Source organism: Artibeus jamaicensis, unplaced genomic scaffold (assembly GCF_021234435.1).
Source record: "Artibeus jamaicensis isolate MK-2021 breed Jamaican fruit bat unplaced genomic scaffold, CSHL_Jam_final scaffold_612, whole genome shotgun sequence".
Taxonomy (NCBI): Eukaryota; Metazoa; Chordata; class Mammalia; order Chiroptera; family Phyllostomidae; genus Artibeus; species Artibeus jamaicensis.
Window position 1 is genome coordinate 11,345,755 of NW_026522049.1, and position 18,812 is coordinate 11,364,566.

Genomic DNA, 18,812 nt, shown 5'->3' on the forward strand with positions numbered 1-18,812 from the left:
CCACCTTTCCAGAGTTTGTCCAGAGCCTGACCGATTTCCTTTTTAGAATTAGTCATTAAAGCTTCTGAGAAGCTAGTGTGTCAGCACAACTTGGTTGGACGGAAATGGCCTTCTCTTCGGGGCTTGTCCTCAGTCCGGAGAGCGGGGCCTGGCGTGTCAGTCTCACGTGGTTTTCCTGGGACTCCGCAGGCGTGCTGGTGATGGGAGGGACTCGTGTCTGTGGGGGCCAAGAACAGCCTCGTCCCAGGTTGTGCTTCGGAGCTCTTCCGGCCGTGATTGTTCGTCCTGCAACTCTATTGAAGTGCTTAGGATTTTTACACTAAGGACATTTAAATGTGTTATTTCAGAATACGGTCTTCGGTTGGCCAGCCATATATTTGTAAAGGAAATTTCACAAGATAGTTTGGCAGCAAGAGACGGCAACATCCAAGAAGGCGATGTTGTTCTAAAGGTATACACTCCTATTCTTGAGTTTTAATAAACAGAAAACATGTTCTAATGGGACCATAGAGCTTCTGCTCACATTTGAAGCAAGTTTCCAAAAAGAACGAAAAATCAGTGTTGGGGGCTGGGTAACTTTCCGTGGTCCATTTGTCTCTGTCACCACTGATGCCTTGCTTTATGGCTTAGAGTCCTCCCCAGAGAATTGATTGCTGCAGATGTATATCAGTCACGAGTAGGAGCTGCTTTGTAGATATGTTTCTTATACAATAAGTGGCTCTGACAGCTGCTCTAGATACTGTTGAAATGTTTACTTTGTTAATTTACATTTAACTAATAGGAAGTGACAGGCTAGTGGGGGAGGGATGGGGGATGCTAGTTTGGGTTTTCTGACACAGAAAGTTCAGTCGAGATTTGATTATTTCAGGAAGGAGGAAGACTTTGCTTATGTAGGGAAGTGTGAAGAGAATGTGCTGTGTTTTACAGCGAGGCAGGGAGTAGTGTAGCTGTTCCTGTTCACCATAGACTTATGTGAACATCTGTGTTTGTGTCGTACACTGTCACCCTGTACTTTTCTGTTGCAGATAAATGGTACCGTGACAGAAAACATGTCATTGACAGACGCAAAGACGTTGATAGAAAGGTCAAAGGGCAAGTTAAAAATGGTGGTTCAGAGAGACGAGCGGGCCACCCTGCTGAACGTCCCTGACCTGTCCGACAGCGTCCACTCTGCCAACGCCTCCGAGAGAGATGGTGAGTGCCACTCTGAGGGGCAGGGTCCTGAAAGGGACCCCTTCTTATAGTGCCAGCAGGTTGGACGTGCTGGAGCGAGATGGTTTCTTCATCCAAGCCACCCTCAGCATCCAAGAATTACAAACGTGTGTGGTTAATTTCACTTTTTCCTGCTTTATTGAGAAATAATAAGCACATGTCACTGAGTAAGTTTAAGGGATATAGCATGATGATTTGATTTGCATATATTGTGACGTGATTCCCACAGTACGTTAACATCCCTCATCCTCTAGATCCAATAAAAAAGGGAAGACAGGCTTCTCCTTGTAAAGAGAACTTTTGGAGCTGCTGAGACTCCCTGTGTGTTGTTCCGTGGGGTTGCCCGTCGGCACTGTGTCATACAGGGACACCTCTTGTAGTTACCTACCTTCTAACCAGAGGTTTGCAGAGGTTCCTGACCACCTTCCTCCCTCCTCCCACCCCCAGCTCTGGTAACCACTAATCTCATCTCTTTTTCTATGGGTTTCGTGGGGTTTGTTTTTAAGACTCTACATATAAGTGAGGTTAGACAGTATTTGCGTGGCTTTTTTCACTTAACGAATGCCTTCAAGGTCCGTCCATGTTGTCACGACATAGATGGTTTCCTGTGGACAGCACACCACTCTTGATCAGTGACTAATGAAGTTACTGCTTAAATCAACCCTTTTACATGAAATTATATTTAGTCTCTTATCTCCATTGTTACTGAAGTAATGCCTTATATAATATTTTATGATACTCATCTCATGGGAAAATAAATGGCACTCTCTTATTTTATTTCACAGACATTTCAGAAATTCAGTCACTGGCGTCAGATCATTCTGGTCGGTCACATGACAGGCCTCCCCGCCACAGCCGGTCACGGTCCCCTGACCAGCGGTCGGAGCCCTCTGACCACTCCAGACATTCTCCACAGCAGCCCAGCACCGGCAGGTAATCACACCATCAGTTCACAGCAAAGTAGGCCCACGGGCTTGGTGTGTGTCTGTGGTCCTGCTTACAAATAAAACTACAAGGATAGATTTTCTTCTGATTGTTTTCTTTGGAAGAGCACGTCTATTTTTCTTTATCAGTGTAGGTATTTCTTATCTAGAAAGAGATCAGTCAGACTTTTCCTGAAAGGGCCAAATAGTAAATATCTTAGGCACATGAACCATACACTCTCTTGTCACTGCTCAGCTCTGTCTTTGTAGCACAGAAGTAACCAGAGACAGTGTGGAAATGAGCAGGCATGGCTGTGTTCCGGTAAAGCTCTATTTGTAACAAGCTGGCCTGTAGCTACACTCTGCTGACCCTGACCCATTGCATTGGAAGAGGCCAGTGAACTTCTGTGCTTCACTGCTCGGGAGAGCCGACTGCAGCGGGGGCCCTTCACTGGACCGATGAACCTGGACGTTGTTTTCCCTTTTAAGAATATACCAGAGTTTGTGCCGAAGGGTCTGCTGTGCTAGTGGCACATGGCTTACCTGAGCTGACGTTGTCTTTGGGGTCACACACACTTTTGAGTCCTGAGAGTGGTGACCCTTATCTCCAGAAAAATGCACATGCACACATACATGTAGCGTTTTACACACAGTTTCTGGGCACACCCAGGGCTGTGTAGGCCAGCGGCAGACCTGTGGTTTGACAGCAGTCCATGTGGGGGTCTTCTGGAGACACTTGGAAATTCGAGTGCAGGGCTGACCAGTTTAGGATTAGTGTTAGTGGTGGGGGACTTGCCTGCATAGAGGTGTCACCCCAAGGCATGACACTTACTGTGCTGGGAGAAACAGGGTGGAGAGAAGGCCAAGGACAGACCACAGGGCAAAGAGGTGAGGAGGCAAGGGAGCGGCAAATGGAGGAAGCAGAGGTGCCTAGTGTATCTTGGAGATTGTTGGGAAACGGTCGCGGTATACTGCTGTGTTTTGGTGTGCATGAAGCTGATTTTCTCCACACTTCAAATTTTAGATTCACAAATCACATTAACCCTGGTTTTTATTTTTTGGTTTTAATGATTTTCTTTCCAAGTCCAGTGTGTTACGTGTAGAAGTGGCTTATCGTGGAAAGGACGGTGGCCTGCTGCAGGCTCTGTGGTGGCCCTCTGGCCCTGCCGCCACAGCACAGACCCCGCAGCGCGCCCAGCACCCTTGGTCACTTGGGGCGCGGCCCCAACCCTGCGTGTTTCTCTCCTCTGGGAGCCACACTGGTCAAGCAGTTTGGGCAGGAGTTGCCTGTTAAAGAAAGAGAGAGAGAGAGAGAGAGAGAAATTTGGCCACTTGTTTTTATCTTAAGCAAATTCTAAATCTTAGAAAGTTCATTTTGATCTTGACATCTCCTTTTCATTTAGATTTCCTAAACACTTGGCATCTGCGACGTCAACTTGAAAGTTGAAGATGTTTTTAAAAACAATCAACTTGTTTCATATTATAGTAGGATGTTTTATTTTTCTTGGGAACATCAAGTGTTCTCATGGGTAACACTAGTTATATGCAGTTTTTTAATGAAAATAATCCTGGGCCCTGTTCTCAGTTCATCTGACATACAGGCAAGGAACACTTGCCTGTTTGTTTAAGTTTCTGGTGTCATCCTCTTCCGTGAACTTCCAGGTTTAGGAACTTCTGATTAGAACACGTGGCGTGTGCTGAATAAAAGGTAGTATTTGCCACTACCGAAGACCGGCAATCTCCATATTCTTCCCACATTTTCACGTTGGGGACTTAAATCCTGAAAATGCAGTCACCCGCCTGTAGACAGGATGTAAAGTAGTGCTGGTCGCTTTAAGGTTGCACTTCTCCTGAGTGAACATGGAAGTCCACACCCACACGGCTGGCGTTTCCATTCACGGGGCGCTCCGCATTGATAGCTGGAAAACCCTCGTGTAAAAACGCTGCAGGACCTTCACACAGGTTTTTACTTTTTGTTACTTTGTTTGTACAGGTGACTTTGTTTTATAAACGTTAGTTAAATTTCCTTTTTATAGAAGCGATACAAAATGACTTGCCTTCTGTGAGAGAAGTTTCAGTTCAGAGTGTAAAGACGTCTAGCTTGGTAAAAATCTCTTTCCAGGTTTCTGTATATTTTCAGGCTGTGTGGGTCTTTGTGGAGGATAATACCATCATTTTGTCTGAGGCAGTAGAGTGTGGCAATGTCCTTGGGTGTCACAGCTGGACGGGCTGGTCTGAGCCCCAGGCTGCCATGGTTGCCTGCACGGCCTTGAACTGCGCTGCGCTTTCGCTGTCCCATTGTCTGGGAAGTACACATGTTCGTGCACCACAGAGTTGTGAGAATTAGGTGAGTTGTTGCGGTGCCCGACCCAGGTGTTAGCTGCTATTACCACGAGGAGGAGGAGTGTCCTTTCACATCCACCAGTACTTCATACTTGTAATGTTTCCTCCCATCGGCAGGTAAACTAGGGCTGTGGCGCAGTGGTGAAGTCCAGGGTGTATGTAGTTGACGAGAGAGATTGGTGCCAGGATTGAGACTTCTGGCCTTTCAAGCCTCTGACCTTACTGGTGTAGAGAAAGGAGGAAAGTAAAGGCTAACTGCCATTTAACCTTCAGGGACAAAAGTCCACAAAGCGTGCTGTTGTTGTCATGACCTACTTATGTCTCTCCGTGTGATGTTCTTAGAGAGCAACAGTTACGTGGACAGAGGTCCGAGGAAAACACAGGAGCTCGTTTGTCATTGCAACCTGCCGAGCAGTACACCCTCGCTGTTGCTGGCCAACCTCAGTCTGCAGTCCACTTCCAGCCCGCTGCCGAGTGCTGCAGATAAAGTTTTATTGGAACCTGTCCTGCAGTGACATAACCAAGAGGTTGCAGCAGTGGGTGGAGTTTGCCAAGCCCTAGTCTGGAATGTTAAAACAGTTTTGTGTTTAAAGTAAAAAACGATATATGTGTAGAGAGAACAAGTAGACTGATTTTCTGTACACCTTGGTGGTGGTTGCGCGATTCACTCAGCATTGTTTCAGAGCCCCCTTGTGCCTGTGTGAAAGCACAGACGGCTGATAGGGATCCTAGAATATTTCAAATTACGTAAGTGACGTGCTTCATAATTCTGTTAATAGCGCAGCTCTGGGCCTGCATGTATTATTGCATAATGCTTCCATCTCTTGGTAGATAACAGAAATGCACTAAAAAGAGCATTGATGTTTCAAGTATTGTATGAAAAATTTTAATAGAATGATTTGAGTTCCATCATTTGAAATGTTAAGTTACAATAATTGTGTGACATGAAAAAAGTGAGAAGTAATATGGACTGCAAATGAGTCGGAGATGAAAATGCTAGTTAGTCTCCTTGTTGCAGAGCAGCAGAGATCTATTGAACTGTTAAAATTATGTAATTCTTTGATCTCATTCTCTCAAAAATATTCATAGGTATAATAAATACCATTTGCATTTTTTAATGCAAAGACTGCAAGAAGATTATACTGTTCTATCCTGCCCTTTGTATTGTGAGCCACCCAGGCCAGTTTGGGAATAAGGTTTAATTATACTTATTTATTCTTAGACTAATTGTACATGAGCTTATTGTGTAAGCAGTGTCTAAAAGTTTTGACCTTGTATTATTTAAACGTTGTACATTCTGATTCAAACTGGAAAATACCTTGGCTTTTAGAGTTTTTTTCCTTAAAAACTTTTACTTACGTGCAGCTCGTTTAGTAAATGCAACTTAAAATTAGAGCGTGCTCCCCAGAGCAGTTAATGAATATGGAAATAGAAACTATAAAATGTGCTTATGTTTTGTCCTCTCAGGAAGATGGCAGAGAAGAAACTTTTCCTGTTAAGAGATTGCTAATAATGTGCTTGAATAGAACCAAATTATTTGTTTAAAGTGAGACAGTTCCATTTAAAAACACCAGTTTTTTAAAGTCAACATTGTTATAAAATATTTTACTCTTTTAAGTATTTAAGTTGTTTTGATCTTCTAAGTAACATGTAACTAGGGGACATGAGTGTGCACGTGTGTCAGCCTGCCCTGGGGAGGGTTTTCTTTCATACTTCAGGGGTGTTGCACGGTGTGTGTTCTGTAGTTGTGCTTCTCATCTTGTGTCCTGGGGCCATTTCCATGTCTTTGTGTACATGCTCTCGTAACTTCCTTTAATATTTTTTATTTTATGTTCAATTATAAAAGCAATGTGTGCTTACGAAAATAGGTCAAATCACCATTTCCCACTACTCTTGAGTTCAGCCTTTCTTCATCCTCATACAAACATTCGGCATCACGTGTAGAGTTTGTGTGTGTGTGTCTTTTAATAATTAAAAAGGTCAGTCTCGGCACATTATTTCCCAGCTAGTTCTTTCATTTAACAACGCGAGGTGATCCTCTTCCTCGCATCCTTATTCTTTTGGCAAGAAACGTCCCATAATTTGGAAAGGCCATTTTTAGATCTTCGCCCATGTAGACAACATTGCATAATCATCCTTGTCCATGAATTTATATACAGGCCTTTTTAAAAAAAATTCTGAAGTCATCAAAGAGGGTGTTGGTGTTAACTTTAGCATTTTCCCGGATAGTATTGTACTGGATTCCTCGTCCAATGACTCGGAACTCCAGATGACTTGTTTCTCAGAATTCCTTGTTTACTAATCTGATGGTTGCATGGCATCATCGCCTAACTTTAAATTGATGGTTTCCCGACTACTCGTGGAGCTGAGTACCTTTGCATGACATCACAGGCCATTCATTGGCCTCGCTTCCTCAGTCTAGTGCTTAGTTTATTTCTGTCGCTCGTTTTTCTGTGGGGCTGTTCTTTCTTTTTGGTCATCAGTTAGTAGTAGCTCTTTTTGTGAGTGTGTTGCAAGTATGTCCTCATGGTATCTTGTGCAGTTAACATTGAATCTAGTGAAATATTTTTATCTTTCTTTTATGACTTCTCAGTTTTTATCTTGCTTATTTAGGGCAATCTCCCCCAATCCAAAATTGTACAAATTTTATCTAGAAATTTTATGATTTGTAATGGTATTGTTGCTGGCATATTTTTTTCATTTTTATCTGGCTGTTGAGGATACTGAGAAAAATCTGTTGATTTTTGTAATGCTCTCTTAATTCAAGTAATGTTTTGGTATTCTTTTATACTCACTGAGTTTTTCCCCCAGTACTTCAGGCATGTTATCTCTTGATCGTATCGTGTGAGTCTTCACTATGGTGGGTAATAGCTGCGCTGCGGGCGGGCCTCGCTGTGCTGTTCCTGACCTCAATGTGAACGTACCCAGCATTTCCCTCCTGCATGTGGTGCTGCGTCTCGGTTTTGGAAAACAGTCCCATAACCGTTTGTATTGCCGTCTTGCTGTATTTATGTTTTTTATTAGGAATGACTTAAATTTTTCACGTGCCTCTTTTAGTGACACTAACATTTTTTCTTTAATATTTGGATGTAATAATAAATTTTGTGATTGATTCCTGATGTTGAAGGAGCCACAAAGTTTTGAAATCACCCTGCTTTGGTCACAGTACAATAGTTTTTGAATCACTGCTATATACCCTTAGGTACTACTTTGCTTAGAGCTTTTCCCGTTCCTAATTTAAAATATGTTTTCTTTTTTGTACTGTCATTATCAAGGTTGGGGTGTTAGGGTTCTGTTAGCTTCAGACTGAATTGCCAATCAACAAAATGTTGAAAAATTTTAAAGCTGGGTATACATGTTTTTGTGATATTGTTCTGTGTTGCTGTGTGTGTTTGGAATTTTCCATAATACAAAGTGTTTAAGATGGAAGTAGAGCCTTTTCTATATTTTCCTTTGGTCAACAATAATAGGAGAAATAGGAATCACTTTGTTTTTCAGAGGTTGAGAGGTCTTGGCTATAAAACTTTACATACCTGGTACCTTTTTAAATTGTAGATCTTGATTAATATTTTTACAAAGATTTTATTTATTTATTTTTAGAGAGAAGGGAAGGGAGAGAGAAAGAGAAGAGAAACATTAATGTGTGTTTGCCTCTTGCATTCCCCCAACTGGGGACCTGGCCTGCAACAGTCATGTGCCCTGACTGGGAATTGAACCAGTGACTCTTTGGTTTGCAGGCCTGCACTCTATCCACTGAGCCACACCAGCCAGGGCTTGATTTATATTTTTATTTGAGGTGTATTTACTGGTCTCTTTTTAAAAAGTGTATGGATTGCTTGGCTCAACTTTTGGATTTTGGGGAGGGCCTTTTGATGGAGATTTAGTTTTAATTATTTTTTTTAATTTATTTTTTATTGATTATGCCATTACAGTTGTTCTATTCCCCCCTTCATTCCCCTCCACCCTACACCCCCGTCCCCACCATTACCCCCCCTTTAGTTTATGACCATGTGTCTCAAGTTCTTTAGATTCTATATTTCCCCTACTATTCTTACCCTCCCCCTACCTATTTTCTATCTAGAGTCTATGCTACTTATTTTCTGTACCTTCTCTCCCCTTCTCCTCCTCCCACTCCCCTGTTGCTAACCCTCCTTGAGATCTTCATTTCTATGTTTCCACTCCTGATCTAGCTGTCCTTTTAGTTTGCTTTTGTTTTAGGTGTGGTTGTTTTTTTTAATATTTTATTTATTTATTTTTAGAGAGAGGGGAAGGGAAGGAGAAAGAGTGGGAGCGAAACATCCATGTGTGGTTGCCTCTTGTGAGTCCCCTGCTAGAAACTGGCCTGCAATCCAGGCATGTGTCCCAACTGGGAATCGAACCGCGATACTCTGGTTCGCAGGCCCGCGCTCAGTCCACTGAGCCACGCCAGCCAGGGCAGGTGTGGTTCTTAATACCTGTGAGTTTGCTGTCCTTTCACTGTTCATGTTTTTTTAACTTCTTTTTCTTAGGTAAGTCCCTTTAACATTTCATATAATAAGGGCTTGGTGATGATGAACTCCCTTGAATTTGATCTTATCTGAGAAGCACCTTATCTGTCCTTCCATTCTAAATGAAAGTTTTGCTGGATAGAGCAATCTTGGTTGTAGGTCTTTGGATTTCATGACTTGGAATACCTCTTTCCAGCCCCTTCTTGCCTGTAAGGTCTCTTTTGAGAAATTGGCTAACAGTCTGATGGGAACTGCTTTGTAGGTGACTGTCCCCTTAGCTCTTGCTGCTTCTAGGATTCTCTCCTTCATTTTAATCTTGGCTAATATAATGATGATGTGCCTTGGTGTGTTTCTTCTTGGGTCCAACTTCTTTGGGACTCTCTGAGCTTCCTGGATTTCCTGGAAGTCTATTTCCTATGCCAGATTGGGGAAATTCTCCTTCATTATTTGTTCAAATAAGTTTTCCACTGGTGGCTGTTCCTTTTCCCCTTCTTATACCCCTATAATTCGGATGTTGGAGCGTTTAAAGATGTCCTGGATGTTCCTAAGCCTCTCCTCATTTTTTTGAATTCTTGCTTCTTGACTCTTTTCTGTTTGGCCATTATTTGCTTTCTTCTGGTCCACTCCATTGATTTGAGTCCCAGTTTCCTTTTCATCGCTATTGATTTCCTGTGCAATTCCATTCATTTCCATTAGTTTTGCCTTCATATGTTTGTCTAATTTGTGGCTATAATCAACCAGTTCTGTGAGGGTCCTGATCACCAGTGTTTTAAACTGTGCATCTGAGAGTTTTGCTATTTCTTCATTGCTTAGATTTATAGGCTCTGGGGCTTTGAGATCTTCTTGAGCCATTTTTGGTCTGTTCTCGCCCATTAAGTATGAGTAGCGGAGTCTTGGACTCTCAGGTCGCTGGGTTGTGACGCTGTATGTGGAGGCGGGGTCAGAGCAGGGAAATGGCGGTCCCCTCTGCTGCTGCTCGCCATGGGCCTGCTCAGTCCCATAGTCTCACTGCCCACGCCCTCGCTTGTCTATCTGCACAGGAAAGCGTGACCACAGTCAACCCACAGCCCTGCTCCCTTGCTGTTTCCCCGTGGTCACTCACTGAGTCACTCACTAAGTCCAACCCTGCGCCTGGGTTCTGCGCGCCTGAGTCTGTCTGACCGAGTTTTTCTGTGCAACCGCGCTCCGACAGCTGCTGGTTTCGCCCCTCTTACCAGTCAGGCTGAAGAATTTGTTGTTATCAGACTTCTGAAAAGTTCAATTTTCTGTGTTCTGGCTGTGTTTTGTTGCTAATATTTAGTTGTCTCTAAACTTGGTTGTGAGAGAAAGCACGGCTTCTCCACCTATGCCTCCATCTTGGCGGAAGACCTAGTTTTAATTATTTTGTTTGTTGCTAATAGAACTGGTATCCATGTAACTATTTCTATAAATGTTGTCTTAGAAATACATGCATTTCTCTAGGGTAAACCTAGAAGTGGAATTAATTACAGGTTGTCACATGTTTGTGTTTCTTGTTTTGATGAATAGCTGCCAATTTACCCTCACACAGTCACACATATTTACACTAGTTTTTACCTTCCTTGTGCGAGTTCTGGCTTCTCCATGTGTTTCCTTGCAGATGATGTGCGAAAGCTCTTAGGAGTGATAGGATGATTTCCTTAGTGGCTACTGAGGCCAAGCACATGTGTATGTTTTCTGTCCGCGCGTCCACTCTGGTGCATTGCCTCTTTCTGGTGCTTACTCATCTTTCCCATCAGTCATGTCTTTTAAACTGACTTACAGATTTTTATGCATTTTAAATATCAAATTCTTGTATATTGTTAGATCAAACTATATGCAATTATTGATACTCAGCTGTTTCAACTAAAAACCTCGTTTCATTTGGTTTAACCCAATATGTATATCTTTACCAGTTATATGCCTGCATCTTAACTATGTAATCACCTTTGATGATATGTCATTGCTTTGTGGATTGAGTCTTTTAAAGTTCTTCATTTTCAATGATACAAATTTTAAAAAATTATTTTATGTTTAGGATTTTATACCATCTAAAATGAATTTATATTTTTGTCACTGGTGGGTGCAGAGATCTAATTTCTCAAGTTGGCAGACAGTTGTCCTAACACCGGGAAAGGCAGTACATTCTTCCTGATAGTGCTGGGCTGCCGTTACAATCAGCTGCTGCTCTGGATGAACCTCTTGGTTTTCTGTGTCTCACGTATATCTTCCTGCTTCTCTGGCAGCACCACTCTAGTTTTAATGACTAGTCTGTGGTCCCATTTTGAGCTGTTATAGCAAGTCCCGTGTCATTTTTTTCTAAAGTTCTCCTTCAAATGATTTTCAACACCCATCTTCAGGCTTGTGATTTTTTCATTTTCCAAATGTGCAGTCTCAGGAGCAGAGAGGAGGAGAGAGTTTCTAAACCCGGGACTGCCTCAACTCCTGTCAAGCACGCAGATGACCATGCGCCTAAGGCTGTGGAGGAAGCCATAGTTGAAAGAAATGAGAAGCAAGCACCTGCTATTCCAGGTGAGCCTGCAAGATGCTGAGTCCAAAGACATTTGCACTCAGCCTAAAGTATTCGTGGGATTTATGGGAGATGTAAAAGATGCTGCTAGTACTAACCACTACTATTATGTTGTTATTACAACTATTGCTTCCTGTGTTTGAATTCTTTTGTATTGGAGTTTTCGGCATTTTCTTTGTGGATGGATGGTTGGCATGAGTCAGTAGGCATGGACTTTTTTTTTCTGAAGTAGAAATTACTCATTGTTTCAGAAAAAAATTAAGGTTATTTGCTTACTGAAAGTGTCATAAACACTGTAAAGTCTACCTGTGGCACTGTGTATGAGATTGGACATAAGAATCTGCAAGGTTTCAAGATCTTAAAAGGCTTGGAGATTTTGGTGCTACTGTCTGTTTTTTTCTCCAGCTTTGTTTTTGATCTGCATGTGAGTGGCAAGAATGTGGATATTTAAAAATTTTTACAACAGGAAAGAAAGAAGTCTGCTTTGACAGCCTTAACAGAAATGTAGGTTCCCACACATTCTTATCTTCTGTTATTCTTCTCAAGAATGCATTGTTCAGCCCTGGCTGTTGTGGCTTGATGGATTGAGCATGGGTCTGCAAACTGAAGGGTCACAGGTTCTATTCCCAGTCAGAGCACATGCCTGGGCTGTGGGCCAGGTCCCCAGCAGGGGATACCCAAGAGGCAACCACACGTTGATATTTCTCTTCCTCTCTCCCTTCCCTTCTTTCTAAAAATAAATAAAATATTTTTTAGAAAAAATACATTTTGCAAACCATTTTTCAGAACCACTATTTCTGTGGAAGGCACAGGTGATTGTGTAACACACATACTTGTTATAAAGACACTAGAATTGACAAACTGAACACTAACACATACAGTGTATATGTTCCTTATCAGGTTCTCTGAACTCACATGTTTTGTAGATATTTTTGTTTGTTTACTTCAATGGTTTCTTACATTATTATTCCAATTTGTATTAAACGATTTCTACACAGTTTAAGTTTTCTTTCTTTTAGAACCAAAGCCTGTGTATGCCCAGGTTGGACAGCCGGATGTGGATTTACCCGTCAGTCCGTCTGACGGCGTCCTGCCCAGCTCAACGCATGAGGACGGGATTCTTCGGTAATGCGATTTTAAACTCATGTTGTCTCTCTGTCCAGTGTTAAGCGTTATTTAAAGTGAGAGTTCAGTTGCAAACCATGTTCATATACTTTTAAAATGACTGTATGCCATTAGTACTATGATTAGGAGGTTTAAGAATTTATTTACATGATAGAATCAGAAGGTAAAGAGTAACAAGGAAACTTTCCAGATCTTTGCTTTGTTCTTACCTCCATCTCCTTCCTAGTTTTTAGGTCATGAAGTAAAAAAATTGTTGTCTCTTTAGACATCAGATTTTTCACAAGCTTTCTATTGTCCTACCATCAAAAACAACAACAAAAAAAATGTACTGCTTCTCCGTTTTCTTTATCCACATTTTGTCCAGATAACTGTTTATCATGGCTCAGTGGCATCCCTGGCCACCAACGGTAGCACCCACCACCCCCTAGTTGTGACAACCCAAATGTCCCCAGGCGCTGTCAGGTGTTTCCTGGGAGCAGAGTCACAGCTGGTTGAGAGCCTGTTCCAGATTAGTTAGCATCTCTAGGTGTTCTGTGCTCTGTATCTTTTATCACTTTATATTTTATGGTTGATGGGATAGAGATGTAAATTGTGTAACCAGATTCAGACCATCGTGATTATCAAATCAGTTTTCTGTTGCCTCTCTGGTAAAAGGGACCCAACACATACTGTGAGGTGGAGCCTAAAATGGTCCTCAAACAGTGTTTTTTCACGGCCAGATTGTGCGGGAGGAGGCAGGCTGCAGTGCGCCTTTCTGCTTTTTGAGGCACAGTAGCTGCTTCCGTGTTAGAAGAGAACTTCTGGGGGCCGGGGTCATAAGGAAGATGAGTCTGGTATGATGAGCTCTGGCTTCGCTGGAAAAGGAGGACCGCCTCACAGCCAAGGGCCCCGCACCCTTCATGATGAGACAAGGTGCCACCAGCCTTGGGCAGTGCATGACCGCATCCCACCGACAGCCACTCAGCATTGTGTCTGGCCTATGAGAGGCCAGATGAGGACACCGGTCATGAATACCTTCTCCGTTCTGAAAGCTGAGGTAGTCTTCAGGGGGTTGAAGGACTAGACTTCTCTTTCCTCAGCTTCTTCATTCATTCATTCATTTCATTTGTGTGGGTTTTTTTTTAAGTTAGATTCTGTTAGTTTCTAATAATTAGCTCATTGTCAGTTATTGAATGAAGAAGAAAGGGTTTTTTTCCTATACTTCATGTCAAACTAGGCAGAAAAATGTGATACAGTTACGGAACCTAGAAGGGTAATTTGTAGTAATGTATGTAGCCTGTAATTAATTACCCTTGGGAATTTGTAACTGGGACCTGCTTCTGGCCAGCCGTTCTCCGAAGGCGTCCTTCAGTGCTGGCTTGTAGCAGTGTCACAGGCCTCTGACCCCACACTGATGAGAGAGGGCTGTGCGTGCAGCGCTTCCTTCCCACTGTCTCACAACAGAGGGGCAGAGACTGACCATCGGGCTAACCCAGGAACGCTGCGCGATGGCCAGGTGTTCCCTGCAGGTGCAAAGGGCTGTGGAGTGCGTGATGTCTGTGGCCAGCTGAGAGCGGCCACCAGCTGTGAAGTGTCCACTCCACTGTTCGTTGCTGCAGAGACTACAGTGTGTGGAGCCAGCTCCCACTCCCTGGGGCTGTAGACATGTGCAGCAGCTCATGCTTCAGGTTCTACCTGTATAACGCGGTACTTCTCAGTTACTCAGCAGAGGTGGTGTGGTATGAATCGGGACCGTTAAAAATGGGAGTGGTTTTAGCTACCCATACAGGGTATGGACCCTGTATTCAGAAACATTGGCAAACACTGTTTTAATAATTTTAGAAATCAGTATGTAAAGCAGTGGTTGCCCATCAAACCTGGATATTTTGAAACTTACTTTGTTAATCATAAAATTTTAAAAATGCGATTAAATCTGATTTGGAATTCTGACACTACACTCCATTGTACCCAGCAAATCGGTGGTATGCAGGGAAGCGCAGAGGTGACGGCCCTTTGTTCCAGTCCGAATGGGGTTTTCATTGCAGCCGTTTGCTAGAACTCCTCATGCCTCTCTTAACTGTTTCAAATGAGATATTTGTTTCAACAGGCCCAGCATGAAATTGGTAAAATTCAGAAAAGGAGATAGTGTGGGTTTGCGGCTGGCTGGTGGAAATGATGTCGGAATATTTGTAGCTGGCGTTCTAGAAGATAGCCCTGCAGCCAAAGAAGGCTTAGAAGAGGGTGATCAAATTCTCAGGGTATGTCGTACACTAACTTACATGGGTCTCAAGCACTTCGACCTGCAGGAAAGGACCTCACATAGCAAACCTACGACAATAAGTAGAGTGTAACGTACATCGCAGTCTCTGGAACCACATACACATTCAGGTTAAGAATCCATCAGGTCTTGGATATGCTGGGCTTGTCATTTCCTGTCCCCATGTTTGCTTTTATAATTGCTGTGTTCATGTTACTACACAGTGTGATGTTTTGGTCTCATTTTAGTCATTAGTGGCACAAAACCTACAAAATGAAGTAAGCCCTAGAGCCCTGTGCTATGCACCTTTTTTAGTTCATTCAAGCATTGAGGCTGGCAGGACTCCACCCTGAGCCACCATTTACCAGTAGGCCAGTGTCAGGTGTTGCTCCCCCCCCCCGCCCCCCACGGATGTGGTCTTCGCAGTCATCCACACAGCCCCCAGGGGCCCTGTGTGCCCCGCTGAGGGCTCAGGTACAGGAGGTGGGGTTGCCTTCGGGCAGTGTGTGGTTGGCTGCCCTGGCTCCGAGGCTTCACGCCCTGCATGTGTCAGAGAGCCCTGTTGAGATGCAGCCTATCGGTGGGGTCTTTTTTCTTCCTTTTTTATAGCAGTGTGGCCAGTAACATGTGAACATCTTTACCTATCTCTTCTCTCTGTAAAATAGCCCAACTCTTGGTAGATGAGCCATTTTAATCAGAAGGTCAAGTCTGTCAAGTGTGAGTTTCTGCATTTGCTCTACTTCTCATCTTCACATTGTCATTGCCCTTCTCTTCTGGCAGCTTCCTGCCCGTGTCCTGGATGTGGTCTCCCAGCCCAGAGTCTTGCTGGGGCGTGTTTCTCTCACCCTCTGCCGGCTCTTCATCTCTCCTCTACCGTCTTGTGTCTCTCCTTTGGCTGTTGAACTTGTTCAGTCCCTCCCCTGCTTTCTTTTCAGCCAGTGCCGTCACACCATTGAATAGCCTGGCTTCCACCCTGGCTGTCACTGAACCTGGACTTAGATAAGCCATCAGAGACCTAATGTCAGCTGTAGCCCTCACTGTCCTTATTTTTTTTTGCTGCGTTTTGAAGGTCTTAGTTACCCTTCTTGAAGTGCTTTTCTTCCTTGGCTTCCTTGACAGTCATTCTGGTCCTCCTCTGATCTTTCAAATTCTTTTCCTACCTTCTTTGATGATTCTTCTGCACTTGAGGGAATCAGGGCATGCATCGTTTTTAAAAAAGTTCTTAATAGTCTTTTTATTTGGGATCGTAAAAGCAGTGCATGTTGACTTTTTCCTAAATGTGGGAAACTTCCAAAAGATGAAAAGCAGCACATGTACCTACAGGTCTGTACACAGTCACTGGTGACATGTGGACAAGTCCCTATTGGTCCTTCAGAGCTTCTGGTACAAGTGGCTGTCCTCTTTCTGACGACAGGCGCTCTTTCGGAGGTGCCACAAGTGCACACACTCGTTCCCTCCATCTCGTTTCCTTTCCGTTCCTTCTGCAGAGAGTAGGAAAGTAGGATTCTTTCACATTTACAGAACTTGGAACTTTTAAATTTGAAAGCCAGAGATTTCCCAATGATAACAGATATGTAGGATTCTTTGCACATTAACAGAACTTGGGATTTTAAATGTTAAAGCCAGAGATTCCCCAGTGATAACACATATTTGGAATTAGAAGTTGTCTTTTGGTCTAAATGGGTCAGGGTTTGCAGTGGGCAGCCTTTAATGTCAGGGTGTGCAGTGACTACTCCTGAAATGCATTTACACCTTCACTCATTCTGTGTACTTAGTTTCTACTTGTTCCAAATTACAGAATATTCTTTCCTCCAAAGTAAAATACATTTTTTCTTCTTGAAGTTGTGATATTTTTAAGTTGGGAAACTCTTGAGAGTCTTTGTTCCCTGTGGGGATAGATGTTTCGGTAATTTGTGAAATGTGTTTCGACAGGTAAACAATGTGGACTTCACCAACATCATAAGGGAGGAGGCCGTCCTCTTCCTGCTCGACCTCCCGAAGGGCGAGGAGGTGACCATACTGGCCCAGAAGAAGAAGGACGGTGAGTGACTGCCAGGACAGGGCGGGAATGAGCCTGTAGAAGTTTGGGGACTTAAGTAGGGGTTTTAATTTCAGCTCTTTTAAATAAGTCTGTCATTGCTGAGAGACAAATGACTTTGCTCATCTCACAAGGAGCTTATTTATTTTAAGTCCTGAGGGACTCACAATCTGACTGTGCTAACTAGCACAGCACAGCAACAGGAACACCCAGCTGCCATGGCTTTGTGACGGATTTAGGGTGCTGTCCAGCCCAGCACAGGCACAGGAGAACCCCATCTGTTATCAGCCCTCAGAACCACACAGCAGTACGTATGGGCAGCTTCCGATTTTTGTGCTTGTGTTTTCCAGGCCATTCTCTCCGGTGCTTGTAGCATTAATTCAAGAGAATGCCGGATCCTCTCTGTGATTAAGCAGAGGCACTGTTCATTCAGTACAGTGTTCCTCATGCTCCCAGTGTTGATGCTTGGGTGAAACAGTTCGTTGTTGTGGGGCTGTTCTGTGCATTGCAGGACATGTAGAAGGATCCCTGGGCTCTACCCACTAGATACCAGGAGTGCCCACACTCTCCTCCCAATACCCACAGTTACAGGAATCAAGAAACACGCATCCACTTTGGGGGTGGGCAAAATTGCCCTCGTCTGAGGGCAGCTCATTTAGAAAATGGGATATCTATAACTCTGCCTTTAAATAATGTGGTTCAATAGAAAGCATGTGTGGCTTTGAATGAGTTGTTGGTCTGTTTGTGCATCAGTTTGTCCCGTGCAGGGCAGCAGTGCTAGGAGTTTGCATTCCGTGAGGTCATGGTGACATACTTGAGGCAGAATACTCGTCGCAGAGCCCAGCAGTTCAGCGTTTGCTGGCCGCTGTTGCATCTGTCGTTGATAACACTATTGACACCATCTTCACGTCACATGTTCTCTGCAGGGTAATTTCTTACTCCGCCAGCTATTGATAATGTTGTTTTTCTCTGGATTCTATTTTAGTTTATCGTCGCATCGTAGAGTCAGATGTAGGAGATTCTTTCTACATTAGAACCCACTTTGAATATGAGAAGGAATCTCCCTATGGACTTAGTTTTAACAAAGGAGAGGTGTTCCGCGTCGTGGACACCTTGTACAATGGAAAACTGGGCTCCTGGCTGGCGATTCGAATTGGCAAAAACCACAAGGAGGTAGAGCGAGGCATCATCCCTAACAAGAACAGGTACGAAGGTCTTTATACTCCTCAGAACGAGTTAAGTAACGACAGATTGCAGTCCCATTGGGAAGTTTGGGTAATGTGAAGAGTTAGATTTCACTGTATTCGTCACATCTGTAATTAGCTTTCAGACTCCTCTGTTTCAGTTACATCATTAAGATGTAAACAACATGGGAGATTCTGTCCAGAATTTTGACATTTAGTTTTTTGTGGGTCTTTTTCCATTTTGTGTTCTTAAAGTACCTGTATTTTCTTTATACCTGCTCCTGTCCAGAGCTGAGCAGTTAGCCAGTGTGCAGTACACACTCCCAAAAACTGCAGGCGGGGACCGCGCTGACTTCTGGAGATTCCGAGGTCTTCGCAGCTCCAAGAGAAATCTCCGGAAAAGCAGAGAGGATCTGTCAGCTCAGCCAGTTCAAACGAAGTTTCCAGCCTATGAGAGAGTTGTTCTTCGAGAAGGTGATTTGTCTTCTACACACTAACCTAATACCCTTTAGTGTCAGTGTGCTTGAGAAGGAAAAGGGTAAACTGTGCCACTTCTCATTTGGATTTCTCCCCAGCTGGGTTTCTGAGGCCTGTGACCATCTTCGGACCCATAGCTGATGTGGCCAGAGAAAAGCTGGCCAGAGAAGAGCCAGACATTTATCAGATTGCGAGTGAGTAGCCTCAGCACTGACTTACGGGAAGGGGGAGGTGTTTCTTTGTGAGTTACTCCTCTAAAG

At 43.6% G+C, this 18,812-nt stretch overlaps 1 protein-coding gene across 9 annotated transcripts in view; it reads left to right on the forward strand.

Moving 5' to 3' along the window:
* Positions 1-18,812, forward strand: part of TJP1 (tight junction protein 1) — a 208,384-nt gene that overhangs the window by 163,472 nt on the left and 26,100 nt on the right. For all 9 annotated transcript variants that reach the window (XM_053658944.1, XM_053658945.1, XM_053658946.1 and 6 more), the window contains 10 exons: positions 348-451; positions 1,026-1,194; positions 1,998-2,145; positions 11,355-11,494; positions 12,512-12,617; positions 14,704-14,854; positions 16,786-16,894; positions 17,877-18,096; positions 18,365-18,549; positions 18,651-18,746. In XM_053658944.1, the coding sequence (XP_053514919.1) occupies positions 348-451; positions 1,026-1,194; positions 1,998-2,145; positions 11,355-11,494; positions 12,512-12,617; positions 14,704-14,854; positions 16,786-16,894; positions 17,877-18,096; positions 18,365-18,549; positions 18,651-18,746 (1,428 nt within the window). The remainder of the gene's footprint in view (positions 1-347; positions 452-1,025; positions 1,195-1,997; positions 2,146-11,354; positions 11,495-12,511; positions 12,618-14,703; positions 14,855-16,785; positions 16,895-17,876; positions 18,097-18,364; positions 18,550-18,650; positions 18,747-18,812) is intronic.